Consider the following 18,654-nt stretch of genomic DNA (forward strand, 5'->3'; position numbering starts at 1 on the left):
TCCGAGGTGCAATGCGAAGGAGGCTCCGCCTCTCAAGGGAGACTGTGACCTCCATTTGTCAGATGATTGGACCTGAGATCAGCTCTGACTGTGTAGGTGGACACCCCATGCCAGTGGCTGTGAAGGTCACAGTGGCCCTCAACTTCCAAGCCAGCAGCTCTTTCCAGGAGTCAGTGGGGGATCTGTGTGGAGTCTCCCAATCAGCTACCCACAGTTGAGTAAAGCTGTTGACAGAAGCTCTGTTCAGGCGCGTACTGACCTTTATCCTTTACTGTACGGGCAAGGCCAGGCAGGCTGAGCAAGGCAGAGGCTTTGTAGCGATTGCTGGCTTCCCCCGCATCCAGGGTGCTATCGACTGCACACATGTGGCCATCAAGGTGCCAGCGGGTGAGCCAGGTGTCTTCATCAACAAGAAGGGATTCCACTCCATGAACGTGCAGATAGTGTGTGACCACAGGATGCAGATTCTGCAAGTCTGTGCAAGGTACCCAGGCAGCTCCCATGACACTTTCATCCTGAGATGCTCCCAGGTAGAGAGGCTCATCACTGCTGCAGCCCGACTAGATGGATGGCTGCTGGGTGACAAGGGCTATCCCTTGAAAAGGTGGCTCATGACGCCTCTCCACCACACAAGAACAGAGGCAGAGAAAGATTACAATATGAGTCATGCCTCCCCAAGGGCGGTGATAGAGAGGACCATAAGTCTCTTCAAAATGCACTTCCGATGCCTGGACCATTCAGGGAGAGCACTACAATACCCCCCAGAGTGGGTGTCACTGATAGTGGTTGCATGCTATGCTCTCCACAATCTGGCACTGGCAAGGTTGGGGGTGGGGGGGGGGGCGCGTGGGTCCCACTGGAGGAAGAGGATCTTAATGCAACTGCACAGGCCACAGGTAATGAGTCCAGTGGTGAGTCATAAGAGGAGCATGATGAGGAGAGCGCTGAGGGCATGGTTACCTTAGTAACCTCCAGGGAGGCAGGGATACCAGGGATGCCTTAATCCAACGCTCCTTCAGCTAGGCTGCCAAAGATCAGCTTCAAACACATGTCAGGGCTGTCTCCCCCATCCCTGATGTCTGGAAGGAGCCTTTCATTTGAACACAAAGAACACTCAGTGCCTGTGCAATAAAGTTCAGTGACACTTACATCCAGCATTACATACAGGCGTACCCTGCAAAAAGATGAAGCATACTCAAGCCACAATGACAAAAACAAAATTTATCTTATGTGGACAATTCCAAACTATTTACATAGACGCCTCTGGTCTTCATTCCCAGACCAGTGTAGATAAAGTAAACATAAATGAACACAAAATCACTCATGACCTGTCCATCTTGTGCTAATGATGCCTTTAAATTATGTTTGCAAGTGCTACATCTAGGTGCTACCCCCTCGCGGCACTGGCATTGGAGACAGCCTGCTGACTTTGCTGTTTTGTTGGCCTTGATGACCTTGGTGGACCTCCTCTGGCCAGTGGAGCCTCTGCTGGCTCTGCCTGGGAGGGAGCAGCCAGTGCCAGGGCTGGCATCTCCCCAATCACTGCAACTTCATCAGATGCCACAGTCACTGGCGGAGGGGCGGAGGAGCTGCTGCCGTCATCCAGAGCGCCCTGAGAAAAGTCTGCAGAGATGGCAGGCAGCTCATGCACCAATGTGAGGTCACTCTAGACATCCCTGCTCACCATTGATGGACGGGCACCTAGCTGGGGTACTGGGTGCCTCATCCATCTCCCACACTGACACTGATCGCCTGAGGTCATTGTCTGTGTGAGGGTTTGCACATCCGAGTGCAACCCCAGGAACTCCTGATTCTGTTCCTGGAGCTGCCTCTCCATGAGAGTCACCACTCACTCAATGGAGGAGGCAGTGCATTCGGCCATGAGGGTCATTGCAGTGCTCATGCTCTGTTTGGGCTCCTCCATCATGGAGACCATTGCATGTGCATCTTCATGGATCTCTGCCAGATCCTCCCACACATCTTGCTGGACATCCAGCATCTGCCACCTAATGGACGACTCCAGAGGCTCATCATCAGCCTTTGATTGAGCATCTTCCTGCTCCCCCACAGTCCTCTGACTGCCGGTGCCTTGGGCACTCTCTGCTTCCAGCTGCACCTCAAGTGATTGTGAAGTGCCAATGTGAACTGAGATACTAGCCGCTGCTTTAATGCCCACCGAGATGCTGGTATCTGCACTGGTGCCTGCTTCAGAGAGCGGGTGTGACGCAGGTGAAAATGATGCCAGGTGGTTCCCGGTGTCAGGGGTGGCCCTTCAGGATCCAGAGAGTGAACGCCTGCTGGTGAACCTAAAAGAGAGAAGAAGGAGATGTCATTAGTTAAAGTCATCACTTTAAGAGACAACAGAGATCTGCATCATGGTGCTCTTGTCTTCCATTGATCAATGGGAACGCCAGATTCGAGGCTCCCATCAATGAGGAGGCTACACTAGAATGGTTGCACAATCCGAAAGTCTCACCTCTATGCACTGCACTCTTACATTTGTCTGGCACCCCAACCTCTCCACAACCAGTCGCATGTGGAGCATGCCAGCTGTCGCGCTTTAAGGCGTCCTGCTCGAACCTGGTGAGTAGCAGCAGGTTGGGCGGGCCCCTGCCTGTAAGTGCCCTCTCTGCTTGGCTATGGCTCATTTTGTCCTGAAAGATCAGAGAAGCATTGATTAATCCACTCTCTACCTGCAGTGCCACTGCAGCCTGGCCAACCCCAGCTGAGGAACACCTCACAGGGCACATCCGAGTCGTGGCCCTCAAGCTGCAAGGCACTCAGTCCAAGCAGCCAGGGCTCACCCCCTTGGCCAGTTCCGGTGTGATTGACAGTCAGCACTCAGACTCTAGGACCTCTGAGGCCACACCTTAACACTTCTGGACACTGACCTTTGCCAGCAAGGTAGTCACCCTTCCTGAGCGCAGCAGGTCATTGAACCTCTTCTGGTACTGCACCCATGTGTGCCACACCACATCATGGCTGCTCACCAGTGCTGCCACCTCCTCCCATGCCCTCTTGGTGAGTTGCAGTGGCCTCCTTCTCCCATCTCTGGGGACAAGGGTGTCCGTTCTGGCAGTCACCGCCTCCAGGAGAATAGCGAGGCACTCATTAGAAAAGCGGGAGGCCGAGTGCCCACCCAACCTGCCCTCTCGCCAGGCATTTGCTTCCGCACTCGACTCCATCATTGCAACAGCAGACAGACATCCTTCCCTGGCAGCCTTTCTGGGGCTGCCTGGGCTGTTTTTAAACTGGCCGCCAGGTTGTCATTGGACCCGGCAGCCAACAGGTCCCCACCCCAGCTCAGCCCTTCTTGGCCAGTGTGAAGCCGTGTTTCATAGCGTGAAGTTGGGGCCTGCTCGTGGGCGGCAGTTGGTTTTGTGGCCGCTGCCAGGCCCGCCCACCGTGCCCGCCCAACGAGGGAAAATTTCTGCCCCATGGGAGCCTGCAGCCCACTGCCATTTTAACATCAAAGAAGAGAAGTGCATGCACTTGGAGTCACCTGTAGCAATAACTGGCTTGCTGTTCAACTGGAATGTCTCCTGGGTCAAGAGACATGAGGTGAGAAGGGGATTTGCTAAAGTAATTAATATGGAGGAATTAGAACAACAGTCCTTGTAGAAATGTTGAAAACTTGTATTCCATTAAGTTTTTGAACATTGAACTGTAACAATGACAAGTGTATTTGAAATCAGTGGTGTTTCTGAAGAGAAAGGGTGTCTTGTGACTTTCTGATGCTAAACATCAGTGACAGAAAGGACCAAAAGCCTCAGTTTAAACAAAGCTAGGACAAGTTTTATGTTGATGAGTTCAAGAATTTCTGTCATATGATCTCTGTCATATATGTGTTGCTCAATTTCTTTGATATATTGCATAATTTGAGATTTGATACTATAAACAAATATCACCCACATGATGTCCCAATGCAGGTCACAGCCAATGAAATACATATGGTTCAGTAATCATGTGATAAAACCAAGTCATACAACATGCATTACGATGTGACAGATGTCCAAAGACACACAATTTGTTTCAGTGAAAGTAAACAGTGTTCACAATATCAATTGAAGCTACTAAGATTAAAACCTACATTTGTTCTTTCAAATACTGGAAAATTTGACAGCAATGAAACATAATTCACTTTACAACAGTCAACTGTATGTCAAACTAAAGAAAACTATTCACTGTTTGGATTATTGAACGATCTGCAAGAATAACATACGGTAGAATAATTTGACATAATGCATTATCACTTGGCAAAGCATGACAATTCAATACAATCCTCAGTGTGCAACACCTGCAAAGAGAATTTTCAGATGCATTTTTAAAAGAATATCAGGTTTTAAGATCATAAATTAATATCGAGCTGACAGCACCTTCACATAAAAAGCCTGCATGCATAATAGCGACATGATAGGACCATGGCTGACAGCCACCCTCCAGCAACATTTCATTGCTTTCAATCAGTCCAATGCTCCCACCTGGGAGTAATTTGTCCAGTTAATTGGGAGCACTAGCAAGTGCTGTTTGCCTCAGTACGGGTGCAAATTGCTATGTTGGGAATGTACTGGGAGATACTGGCAACCCTTGGTGGCCAACAGCAGTCAGTTACACTGTTTGATGTGCCTCACAAACAGTCACTTGACAGATTATGGCAATACATTGCTCAGTTTGCCTCCTAGCAGTGCATGAGGGCCAGAGTTGCTTGAGGAAATGATTGTCAAATTGCGCTGCTTGTTTTTATCAAATGGAGCAGATGAAGTGTTTGTACTGTCAGAAGGAGTTTGGCCTTGAGGTTAGATCTTTATCTTAGCTCTCTCCAGCATAGTTCCTTCTCCATGTTGTCAACGGTTTAATCTTGTACCTACACTACTCAGTACAAGCTACTGTCATACATACTCAGTGTCAACACTCTAGAATTATTTACTTTTACAAGGATAGGCATCCTTCCTTCATCTATTAAAAGTGATTCCCATTGAGGATTTCACATGCAGTATCTCCTTTGTTAATCTGAATATTCCGAATTAAATGTAAATTTACATGCTGTTCACTGGCTTTTTTCTACAGCCCTGTTTAGTTTAGTCAGCATAGCACTCTCCAAATAACCCATTTACAGGCCTGATCAAATTCTGTTCATAATTATTGATCTGAACTCAATTCAATTGCTTTCAGCATTACCACAAAGTACAGGATGATATAACTTTCCAACACAGTTACAGTACAGTATTGTATGGGGAACAAAACTGGAGGAGGGGGGCTGACAGAATTTGAATGTATTTATATTGTACTGTACCATACTGCTTCAAGTAGAAATGGTTCAATAATAGCCTTAAGCCCCCAGTGATGTGCAGCCTGTCTTACCTATAATGACCTCTGTCAATGTTTTAACATCACAGTTTATCCCTTTATTATCTTGCCACCAAAGGAGGTTCATAGAAGCTAACAATAAACAAACATTAATGGTGTGCATGGTTAGAGCAATTGCAGAGAGAAAAAAAATCACAATCACATTGCTGCTTTGCCCATGTTGTCTCCAGAAATCCAGAGACGATGGTGGTGGGAGTGAGAGTGGTGGGGGGGAGGGGTAGTAAATCCATACTCAGGCAGATCTTCACATCTCCAGAGACTGCAGTATTCATTCACATTACAGTGCTGCAGCTCTGTAACATAAGTGTAGTATTAAATTAAGTTGATTTCAATCATTGTAGCTTACAGCACTTTTAAAATCAGTACAGTAAGATATGAACATCTGCAAACTAAAGATAGCATCAAATGGTTCATTCTGGGCATTTTAGGAGCATGTGTGAAGGCATTTGAGCCTCAGCTCATGGCTTATGACCATGGATGCAAATTATCTTGATCTTAAAGAATAATGCTGTGTTACTGGAAATGCATGAGTTGTTCTGCTCCATTGCAAGCAGTTTGAATAGTGCATTAATACAGGATTGTCCGCATAGATCAGTGACATTATTTAGTCGATAACTGAATTTTTGGGAGATCTTAGTCTATGCTGAGTTCTCAGATTTCAGCTGGGAAGATAGAAGGATGGTTAGAATTGACTTTAGTGCTCCTGGATTAAGGAGTGGAAAGGCAGGTTGGGTTTTGCATCTGATTGTCATTGATTTGTGTGTGTGACCATCAGGTAGAAACAGGTTTGTGATTGGTTGTAATTCCTCCATAGCTGAATCATCTTGCAATTCTCAGCATCAAGGCTCATCATGAATAGACTTGGGTGAATTGCTTGAGGGTCACTTGTGCCCCAGGAAGGAGCCAGTGTTTTCAGGAGAGCTGGTGAAGAGGAAAAAATATTGACTAAAAAGAAACAAATTTCAGTAGTTCAGGAAACAAAAATTTTGCAAGGGAAATCACAATACATCTTCAGCATCGGCGTACCAGGTGCTTCACCTCAATGCTAAAGTTTCCGTACACATCCAGAGTCAGGAGAAGTGGGGTGAGATCACTGGAGGGTACGGAATCACCTACTAGGATTTGACACTACATGAAATTTAGCTCAATTTGAGTTTTACAAACTGCCCATGAAGCTTCTCCATGTCCCTTTCCTCCTTTCAGACTTTGCATTACAGTAAACTTGCTGCATAAATGCTGTTATTCTCATTGTCTTTTTTTTGGTCTTAGATTTATTAAGAAGTCTGTGTTTTTACTGGGTTTTCCTGAATGCCATCTTTATACACAAAACCGCAGCGTTTCACTGGGGATGCTGCTAGCTGCATGAGGCACATCCTTCAGGATCTGACAGAGCTTCCACCCACTAACACCGATGGAGAGGCAATTTAAATGAGTTTTGAATTAACTTAGCTGCTGAGACAGGGTGGATGCTGGTACCCATACTATAAATATGTGCAAAACTCTCCTGGGCAGAAGAATTGCAACTCCAAACAAACAGTATAAGCAAGGTGTTGATTGGCTGAAACACTTCAACCTATTTAAATTTCAGATCCCGTGCAAACAAAGGTTTTGCTGTTTGAGAGAAAAGATGGACACAGGAGAACATGTCTGTTTTAATGAGACCCCAAAATTGCTGTAATTATTGCATTGTTGTTTTGAACAGTCCTAAGCAATGAGTTCTTTTGGGAAAAGCCCATTGGTATGATGGCCATACCATTGCAACTGCCCTAAAAGAGAATTTCTTTGTATATTGTCATCTTTGCTTCTACTAAACAATCTGCTGTGTGAGCAATGAGAACCCTTGAGTGAATGGGCATGTATAGTTGCCAGTAAAACAAAACTGCAAAGGGATTTAAAATTCTTCTAGATTAATTTAATGTTAAAAGCAGCTTTTATTTCCAAAAGAAGACTTGACTGTAAGGTGACAACAGTGTCACTCCCTGAAGTGGAACAGCAAGGCCATACTGGAGAGACAGGGCAGTGCTGTGACACTGCAGAAGTCATTTGCTCAGTCAGTATCTGTAGTTTGGGTCTACAATCTGTTGCAGTGAGGCAGGACATAGAGCAAAGAAAACTAGACATATATGGTTCTGTATTGGTTGATTTGCTTTTATCAACAACTTCCAGGTATTGTGATAAGCTACTCAATTGTTAAATGTCACTCTTAGTTAATTGGAGGCATTTAATATGTGCACAAAAGCAGCATGAAACAGCTTTGAAAGCAACATCATCTTCCAAAGAAATGTCACAAGACCAAAACCTGATCCCAATCAACAGGGATCTTCACTGTGGCTTGAATATGAAATTTGCCATCAACTCCGCAGAAGCAAAATCATGGTGGAATCCAACCATCCCTTCCAAAACACATTGGGGAAAGTATTAATGCTTCAAATTCTGTGAGATTCACATGTTCAATTGATTGAAAACTTTGTCAGAATTTTGTCACACAATGCTATGTCTGCCTTTTGTTAAGTAAATTACCATAGATTCCTATATGTATTTCAGTATAAGTACTGTGTATTTTCTCCCTGTAAAAGGTACAATGTTTCCACTATATTTGTATAAAAGAAGCTGTTGAATGAAAGCTTTACAAATCAGGAGTAGCTGAGAGAGGCAGATTTGTCTTACAGGTGCACTTCCTCCAAGGCAGTTAAAGAGAACTGGAAGACAGCTAATGGTCTGCCTCACTTCTAGGCTAGAGTATTGTAGCAAATGAACCCGGGGGAAAGGGAGTAGAAACAGAAATTGCATAACATCCAAGAACCAGAATATTTTACATCAGTCACATAAAGAAAACCAGTTTGGATGGTTTTGAATTACATGTCAAATAAGCCAATAACAAGATATTATTTTAAATTTGCAATGCAGAAAAGATGAAAATTGATGTGATTATCTTATGTTATAGTCACATGCATGCCTCCGATAGTTTAATTTTGGAGACAACAACAAATTGCATTTATATAGCACCTTTAACATGGTAAAACGTCTCAAGGCATTTCACATCATAGTTATCAAACAGAATTTGACGCCAAGCCTCATAGGAGATATTAGAATTGTAGACCAAAAGCTTGGTGGTAGAGGTAGATTTTAAGGAATATCTTAAAGGAAGAGTTAATGATGGCAAGGTGAAAAGGTTTAGGGAGGGAATTCCAGAGCCAAGGGGCTAGGCAGCTGAAAGCACGGCTGCCAATGATGGATTAATGGAAATCAGGAATGGGGCAAAAGGCCAGAATAGGAGCGCAGAGATTTTAAAGGGTTATGGAACTGGAGGAGATTATAGAGATACCGGGGTCATTGGGGGGTGGGTTGGCAGGGTGGTGGTGGTGGAAGGGGAGCGGGGGGGTTGGGGGGGTGAGGTGGCAGGGTGCACTTGGACCTGAAACATATTGAGATATTTTACTATATTAAATATATGGAGCATAAAAGTGATGAATGAAAAGAGTTTGACGTGAGGTAAGAGAAAGGAAACAGAGTTTTAGATAAGCTTAAGGTTACAGGTGGTGTGAGGTGGGAGGCTAGTTATAAGAGCATTGGAATAGTCAAGTCTATAGGTAACAAAGTGATGGATGAGGGTTTCAGCAGCAGATATGATGAGCCATGGGCAGAGATAGGCAATGTTACGGAGGTGGAAGTGGGCAGTCTTAGTGATGGAGAGGATATGGGATCAGAGCTCAGGTCCTGGTCAAATAGAGACAGTAGAACAGATGACCAATTGCTAGACCAGTGAGAGGTCCGGTATGTAATGTGATATACACTTCAGGTGTTTCAAATTTTGTTGTGTGGTTATTTGGCATGGACACTAATGTGATGATTTGTAGTCTGGATATTCACAGGAAAATGTTCCCTCCTGTTTTAGCCCAGGGCTTTACTGACACTGTCTAGACTGGTATCTTACTTTCATGGAACTCATGAACAGAGGAATGACTTTCTTTATGATTGCTGTAGTGAGAGTTCAGACTGCCGAGTTCATTCCCCGGAAAATTCTGCTCCAGATTCACTGCAGTATGAACCTACCAATGTGAAAGGAGTACGAAACATACAAAAAGTACAAGAAACCCAGATAAAATACAAACCTCTTCCTTTTAGCATATAAACGGCAGTGATATGTAAACTGAATAATAATTGTAGTATGACTAGTACAATCATCAAGTACTTATCTATAAATATAAGCTTGGTTGCACGTTATCTCATTAAAAGGCCTTCGGTTATAATACCGAATTGTTTATGATTTCAATGATCTTAAACTCAACTTTTCATATTATTTCAGAATTATGGGTGCCCTGTCAAACATTCAGTGCAGCGCACGTGCAGTATTGTGCATAAAATGGCTCTCTAATAAGGAGCACAAAGGTGCAGAGTAATTGTACAGTTGTTTGTAGCTCGATTGATTCCATTTTCATTGTATATTATTTTTCAGCTTGCAACTGTAACCTGCATGCACGACGGTGCCGTTTTAACATGGAACTCTTCAAACTTTCTGGTCGGAAGAGTGGAGGAGTCTGCCTGAACTGCCGTCACAACACGGCAGGTCGTCACTGCCACTACTGCAAGGAAGGCTACTATCGTGACATGACAAAGCCCATCACTCACAGAAAGGCATGCAAAGGTATGTGGGAAGAGCCTGTGCTCTCACCTGGCAAGAGGATTATTTTCCTTTTGTCTGCCATCACTGTGGAGCTTCCGCTGGTGGGAGCTCCCTTGTTTGCAGAAACCTTAGCCCATCAGTTTGGCACAGAGGGCTTTTGAGGAGAAGTTCTTTTGGAACACGTGTGACAGGAGAAGGAAAATAAACAAAAGCTGACAACAGAGAACGACAAAGGTGTGAAAGGATTCTTAGATTTAGTCGTATGACTGAGCAGGACTCACGGATCAAAACATTAGCACAACACAGGTGTGCACACCAGCACACACACAGCAGTAACATTCAACAGGATCAGCCACAAGACAAAGACAGCCTCACACAGATACATTGCTCAAAGCAGCATTCTAATCTCCTAACAAACTGCTCTAACACCCCTGAAAACAAATTCAGTTCTTTGAAATGGGTCCCCATGCCTTGCTTTTCGTAAAGTTTTTTTTTCCCCTTCATTCAGAGGATAAGCATAAGATTTTCAGCATTATCTTGTTGTCCTTGACTTAATACTCATAGTTAGAAGGAATGTTTAAAGGTAGAATAAAGAGGCTTGTTTTTACACTTCAGATTAATCCAGAGTCTAAATGGTAATTACGCCTGCTTGTGGAACCCAAAAATGACATTATATTAACAAAGAAACTATGCTTCTTGGAATGACTAACAATACGGTACCAATTCCTAGCATTTACACAATTCCAAATTTACAAATTTCAGTTCAGAAATTATCACTTATTTAATCAGCTTGGAATTTATTTAGTTTCATGCCATTTGTAAAATGACTAAAGTTTAAAAACCTGAATTAAGATTAAGTGCTTTTATTTTCAAAATTGTATGAAAGTGCAGCAATTTTAAAAAAATTAGTTAATTGGGGAATATCAAGTCTCAGGTACCTGCAACGATAAAAGAGAAGCTGAAGCTAGTTGAATCACAATGGAGCGTTTCCAGATTTAATTAAAGTCTAGCTTCTATTTTCCATAAGGTGTAACATTTTTATTGATACATGCAAAGGAGGAGTAGAATTGTTACTGTTATGAAAAGGTATTCCTATTTCAGGAAAGATAAACAGGGAATTCTGCATCATATTCTGCTGCATTTTCACTGGAATTAATGTAAAATCTATTTGTGTGCATTATAAAATTCCTTAATCATCTTGACATGTATTGAATGCTTTCATTTTAAACATAATTAGTCTATAAATACTAGAAATAATTGTTTCACAATCATTAAGATGCAACATACATTAATGAGAAATTACCATCCATCTAACTATTAAATTCATTTAATGTTAGAGATTCTTTTGTAATGTAAACTGCATAGTTCTTGAACTAGTTGCTTTTTTATATATATACAAAGACATTTTGAGAGTTTTAGCTTTTGTTCAAAGGCTATTAATCGAACTAACATAGGCTTCTCCAGAATAAACAAATGTAACATGTATCCAACACCATTGCAGCAAACTTCAACACGTAAACTCAGACTCTGCTGACAAAAATGTCACCCAAAATAAACACATATATGATTCAATAAAAACACATTTGAACCCATCCAACAAAGACATTTTGTCAGGTAGAAAATAATTTTAAAAAGTAAAGAAACCTAATTTATGGCACATTTTGGCACCTCAAAATTTTTAAATGAAGAATATATGGTTGACTCTATTTAAGTGAATATTACAATTAAAAGCAGGTAAGAGTTTGCATAAGAACATTCTTATTAATATTACCACATAATTTTAAATAATATTTTGAAGTATGTAAGTGTTAAGGTAGCAGGAATTGACTGGGAAGAATTAGAACCATTGAAAGGTTATGGTGCAGAAAGAGGCTATTCAGCCCATCATGTCTACACTGGCCAAACAAAGAGAAAAAAGAAACTGGCCACTCATTTTTAATCCCACTTTTCAGCAACTGGTCCGTAACCTTGCAGGTTACAGCACTTCAGGTGCAGATCCGGGTGCCTTTTAAATGAATTGAGTGTTTCAGCCTCAACCACCAATTTAGGCAGCGAATTCCAGACACCCACCAGCCTCTGGGTGAAAAAGTTTTTCCTCGTGTCCCCTCTAGTCCTTCTACCAATCACCTTAAATCTATATCCCATGGTAATTGACCCTTTAGCTAGGAGAAACAGGTCCTTCCTGTCTACCTTATCTCGGCCCCTCATAATTTTGTACACCTCAATTAAGTTATCCCTCAGCCTGCTCTGTTCTCAGGAAAACAACCCTAGCCTATCCAATCTCCCCTCATAGCTGCAATTTTCCAGCCCTGGCAACATTCTTGTAAATCTCCTCTGCACTCTCTCCAGAACAATTATGTCCTTCCTGTAATGCAGTGACCAGAACTGTACACAAAATTCCAGCTGTGGCCTAACCAGCGTTTTATTCAATTCTGTCATTATATCCCTGCTTTTGTATTCAATACCTCGTCCAATAAAGGTAAGCATTCCATATTCTTTCTATACCACCTTATCCACCTGCCCTGCCACCTTCAAAGACCTGTGGACATGCACTCCAAAGTCTCTCACTTCCTCAACCCCACTCAATATCCTTCCAAATTATTGGTGATCAACATGAGCAATCAAACTGACCTCTAGACAGAACTCAAATATTGAGTCAAAGTGAATTATGGATTCCTGAACAGGAAGTAGGAGCACAAATGCACATAAATACTTAAGCGCACATTCATAAACATACAACCCACAATAGCTAATAGGTTAACATGAAGTGCAGACAATTATAACAAACAAAAAGTTGCAGGTTTCAAGCCAGCCAAATTCTATCCCATATGAAAGAGAGAATATGGATAGAACACACTTCAGTGTAAGTTACATTACTGTGTTAATTAATCTTACTGTTTAACCAATAATACAATTGGTTCATAAAGAATGAGAGGTGTAGGTGTGATTTTCAAAACATTGCTGCACCAAGCAGGCACTGGATTTCACCTAAAGGTATTTTAGAATTATATAAACAATGATAATATCTTTGAAACCAGAAGTTGGATTTTACCTCTTCCATCCTTATATCAGATAATAAAGTAGGAGAATAATTAGTATTTCTTATCAATAAGACAGCTACATATTTGCAGAAAACTTGCATAGTGAGCCCAAACAGGTGCACCACTAACTCCGCAGTTTACATTTTAATCTTAACAAAAGACACAATGGCTCACATTACTTAAAACATTCCTGGATTTTTTTCACCCACAAAGAATGTTTAAAATGTTCAACTTTTGAAGCTGAAGCAAGTTGGAGTGAAATCCTGGATTGTCTTTGCTTTGAATCAGAACTAAAAGTGAGACATCAAAACAGATTAATCCAAATAATTGTCAGAATAAATCTTTTTTTTAAGCAACGATGCAGAGAAACTATTATAAATATATGTACCAAATTCTAGAAATGCCTTGACTTTCATACATACACACAATAATATAAGGTTTCATGATCACCCTTAGCAAAATGCATCCAGAGTATTGTACCACCAGTTTCATTCATGGAGATTTTAATTTTGATGTCATAATGAATCCACAAAATTCACATTAAGTGAAACCTCAGTAAAAATTAATTCAACCCATTCATAAAAGAGTGTTCAGCATCCAAAAATTAATTCAATTAAACCCCAAGGGATATGACTGTTTTGAAAACCAAATCTTCAGGAAGTGGAAGGTTCTTACAACAATTTATCATTAAATACAGTTTTACAAGTTAAAGTATAATAGTTAAGTAAAATCAGAGAGATTCCCATATGAGCTGTTTCAGAATGTGTATATTTATCTTGTTTTAACTCCAAGTTTGATCATTGATTCTTCTTTTGAAAGTTTAACAGGAATCAAGGAGCATGTTAATGGAGAGCTGCACTTACTGCATGGTGGGTGTATTGGAACCCAGGTGGTGTAAAATGATGGCAATTTGAGTTACATGGGTTGTTTCACCAATATCCTTCATTTCTAATTACTCATGATCACCATATCAGTGTTTAACCTTACCAAACGCAAACTAAGGAATCCTAACATTTCATTAACTTTGAATTTGTTATAATATTTCATTATTCCATCAGATCTTGTTCATCGTAGTTTCATCTTTTCATGTGCTTGTCACCAATTGGTTAAGTAAATAAAATTGACATGGCCTATTTGGACTAATGTTATGCAGCATCTAACAGTCACTGGCACCTATGAACTGCAGTGTTTGTAACCATTTTATAAAAAAAGACTTGATTCTTTCACTCATTCCACTTGCATTTTAATCTGATCATCTAGTTCAACTTTAACATATACTTCAAGTTGTTTTCTATGTTCTCAGAAGTCTGATATTAACCATAGCATCAACTTTCTTTGTGCATTATTTACCTAACATTATAATTTCTATTTTTCACCCAGATCAGAATGTAGGCTCCCTCGGGACCAAAAGGTCCTCGCTTTGAGTCCTGGTGTGTGTTAAGTTAGTGTAATTCAGCTGGCGTTGTAGTATTGTCTGCAATGACCCAGAATAGTGAAAGGACATGTCAAGTGGTGTTTGCTATTGCAAATCTTCGAACCTCATTGGAAAATACATGTGTGAATATTGAGTGAGAGAAGGATCAGAGGTTATGACACTTGCTCATTTCTCCTCTTTACCCATTAGTGTCACTGTCTGTAGCTCACAAATGGAGAATGACAATTTGGTTAAGGTATCTCAGAAGGGTTTTAATTTCTTTTAAAATCACCCCCTTTTCCCAGAAGATAAATAAGGCCATTGGAAAGTTCGTGGTGGGGCGGATGTGTGGACACTAGAATTGCTGGCACAAATGGGCAAGCTGGTGTCAGAGTTATGCCCACAGGCAGCTTGCAGGCAACTAACCTATACAAATGAGGTGCCTTCCCGGTGGTCACACAAACACCGACTGGACCAGTGCTAAAGGGCATTGTTGGCATCACAACCCGAGGAATTTTGAAGGCAGTGTGCTTACAAATAAGCAGTCATGAGCTGAATCTCTTTGAAGAACCTCAAAATCAAACTTTGCATCTGCAAATATGAGACTGTGGGCTGAATTTCCCCCCGTTGGAGGGGGGATGTTAATGGGTGGGCGCGTACGGCGGTTGGAGGGTGGATGAGGTTTCATGTTTCTTCTACTTCCCGCCGGGGCTCCTGGCCTGCCCGCCAACCTTAAGGTTGGACGGGCAGGTCCTTTAATTACTTAATTGATCCTGTCAATGTCCTCAATTGGCCATTGACAGGTCGGTGGGCGTGCAGCTGATTTTGCTGCGCCCCCCCCCCCCCCGCCTTCCTGAAAATTTAAATTGGGCGCAGTGACGTTGGGAGCTCCCCCAGATGTCACTGCACGTCATTTTATGGTTCAGTGAGTGGACCCCGCCCCCACTCGCCGACTCGTAAAATTCTCCCTGTTGCTGTGCTGTTTTCAGTAGGAAAGTGTCAAGGGATGCTGAACAGAATTGTTGTACACTTTATGGTCCTGTCCACTGTTAATCAGTGCTCATTTATTCATTATTACCTTATCTGGTGTAAACAGCTGTGTGGCAAATTAATTGAAGTTCAGCTCCCGCAAACAAACCATATATTATTCCTACAAAACTGGAGCACAGTGAATTACAAGGCAGCAATTCAATTGGAGTATACTGATGCCAAGAATGGAATTACAAATGGTTTCAAAAAAACAGTTCAATTTATTAGCTTAAACTCAATTTCAAGCATTTCCTGTTCTTTATATTATACTAGTAAATCTCTGGTGGCATTAATGGTGGCAGATCTTCAAGGTGGAGATACTTTGGGTACAAACCATGGATATTCCCATAAGGAGGACAGAATGGCCATCCAAAGCTAGGAGCTCCTGAATGACAAAGGAAATTGAGGTTAAAATAAAACAGAAGGAGGTGTTTTATGACAAATGTCTGGTACAGAATATATTAAAAATGCAGAAATGCAGAGAGTGCCAGAGAAATTGAAAAAGGACATGTGAAAAGCAAATAGAGAAAAAATATTAGCAGGTAACATAAAAGGGAAGCCTAAAATCTTTTATGAAGATATAAAAGGTGAAAGGATAATTAAAGGAATGGTGGGGCTGATTATGGACAAAAAGGAAAATCTTCTTGTGATGGCCGAAGGCATGAGAAAGATACTAATTGAGTACTGTGTATATGCCTTTATAAAAGAAGAGGATGAAATTAATGCTGGACCAGAGGATGTGGGAGTTGGGATATTTGATAGGATAATAATAGGTAGAAAGTATTACTAAATAGGTTGGTACTACTCAAAGTTAACATGCCACCCAATCCATATGGCATGTATCCTAGGTTGCTGAATAAATATAGGATGGGGATAGAAGCAGCTCTGGTCACAGCTTTTTAATTTCCCTTATAAATTAGTAGCAGTAGGCCACTCGGCCCCTCGAGCCTGCTCCACCATTCAATAAGATCATGGTTGATCTGATTGCAACTTCAACTCTACATTCCTGCCTACCCCCAATAACCTTTCACCCCCTTGCTTATCAATAATCTATCTACCTCTGCCTTAAAAATAATCAAAGATTTTGCCTCCACCGCCTTTTGAGGAAGCGAGTTCCAAAGACTCAGAACCCTCTGAGGGAAAAAATTTCTCCTCATCTCTGTCTTAAATGACTGACCCCTTATTTTTAAACAGTGACCCCTAGTTATAGACTCTCCCACAAGATGAAATATCCTCTCCACATCCACCCTGTCAAGACCCCTCAGGATCTTGTATGTTTTAATCAAGTCACTTCTTACTCTTCTAAACTCCAGCAGATTCAAGCCTAATCTGTCCAACCTATCCTCATAAGACAACCTGCCCATTCCAGGTATTAGTCTAGTAAACCTTCTCTCACAGCTTCCAATGCATTTACATCCTTCCTTAAATAAGGAGACTAATATTGTACACAGTACTCTAGATGTGGTCTCACCAAGGCCCTGTACAACTGAAGCATAAATTCCCTACTTTTGCATTGAGAATTCCCCTTGCAATAAGAGATAACATTCTATTAGCTTTCCTAACAACTTGCGGTACCTGCATACTAACCTTTTGTGATTCATGCACTAAGATACCCAGATCCATCTGAATCTCAGAGCTCTGCAATCTCTCACCATTCAGATAATATGCTTCTTTTTATTCTTCCAGCCAAAATGGACAGTTGCACATTTTCCCACATTATATTCCATTTGCCAGATCTTTGCCCACTCACTTAACCTATCTATATAATTTTGTGGCCTCCTTATGTCCTCTTCACAACTTACTTTCCTACATATCTTTTTATCATCAGCAAATTTAGCAACCATACCTTTGGTCCCTTCATCCAAATCATTTATATAAACTGTAAAGTGTTGAGGCCCCAGCACTGATCCCTGTGGCACACTACTTGCCAGCCAGAAAATGACCTATATATGCATATGTTGCCTGTTAGCTAACCAATTTTCTAGCCATGCCAATATATTACCCCTCCCACTCCATGAGCTTTTATTTTCCACAATAACCTTTGATGTGGTACCTTATCAAATGTCTTCTGAAAATTTAAGTAAAGTACACCAACTGGTTCTTCTTTTTCCACAACACGTCACTTCTTCAAAGAATTCCAATAAATTGGTTAAACATGATTTCCCTTTCACAAAACCATGTGACTCTGCCCGATTACCTTGAATTTATCTAAGTGCCCTGCTATAATGTCTTAATAATAGCTTCTAACATTTTCCCTATGACAGATGTAAAGCTAATTGGCCTATAGTTTTCTGCTTCCTGTCTCCCTCCCTTTTTGAATAAAGGAGTTACATTAGCTATTTTCCAATCTAATGGGACCTTCCTCGAATATAATGAATTTGGAAAATTAAAGCCAACACATCAACACATCAACTATCTCAAAACCAGAAATACCTGGAAAAACTCAGCAGGTCTGGCAGCATCGGCAGAAAAGAACAAAGTTGACGTTTCGAGTCCTCATGACCCTTCTGTTACTTCTTTTTAAGACCCTAGGCTGAAGTCCATCCAGACACAGGGACATAGCAACTCGCAGTTCCATCAATTTGCTAAGTACTACTTCCCTAGTGATTGATTTTTTTTTGAGTTCCTCCTTCCCTTCCAATTCCTGATTTACAGCTATTTCTGGGATGTTACATGTATCCTTTATAATGAAGTCTGACATAAAATACTGGTTCAATTCATCTGCCATCTCCTTATTTTCCATTATTAATTCCCAGACTCATTTTCTCTTGGGCCAACACTCACTTTCTTAACTCTTTTCTTTTTTAAATATCTGTAGAAATTCTTACCATCGGCCTTTGTATTTCTAGCTAGCTTTCTCTCATACTCTAATTTTTCTCTTCTTATTAATATTTTAGTCATCTTTTTTGCTGGAAATGGGAGTGTTGCCAGAGGACTAGAGGAGTGCAAATGTTAACTCCCTCTTCAAAAAAAAGGAGAGGAATAAACCCGGTCAATCAGCCTATTATCAATGGTGGGAAAATTAATAAACACCATTGTCAGGGCAGAATTAATTCTCATTTGGAGTATTGTGGGTTAATGAGGGGTAGCCAGCAAGGCTTTGTTAAAAACAAATTGTATGTAACTAACCTAATTGAGTTTCTTCATGAAGTAACAGAGAGTGTCGATGAAGGTAGTGC

The 18,654-nt window shown here is 41.4% G+C and overlaps 1 protein-coding gene across 1 annotated transcript in view; it reads left to right on the forward strand.

Moving 5' to 3' along the window:
- Positions 1-18,654, forward strand: part of LOC121293840 (netrin-1) — a 173,658-nt gene that overhangs the window by 77,008 nt on the left and 77,996 nt on the right. The window contains exon 3 of the mRNA XM_041217221.1: positions 9,824-10,012. Coding sequence (XP_041073155.1) covers positions 9,824-10,012 — 189 coding nt within the window. The remainder of the gene's footprint in view (positions 1-9,823; positions 10,013-18,654) is intronic.

The sequence above is a fragment of the Carcharodon carcharias genome, chromosome 22 (assembly GCF_017639515.1).
Source record: "Carcharodon carcharias isolate sCarCar2 chromosome 22, sCarCar2.pri, whole genome shotgun sequence".
NCBI lineage: Eukaryota > Metazoa > Chordata > Chondrichthyes > Lamniformes > Lamnidae > Carcharodon > Carcharodon carcharias.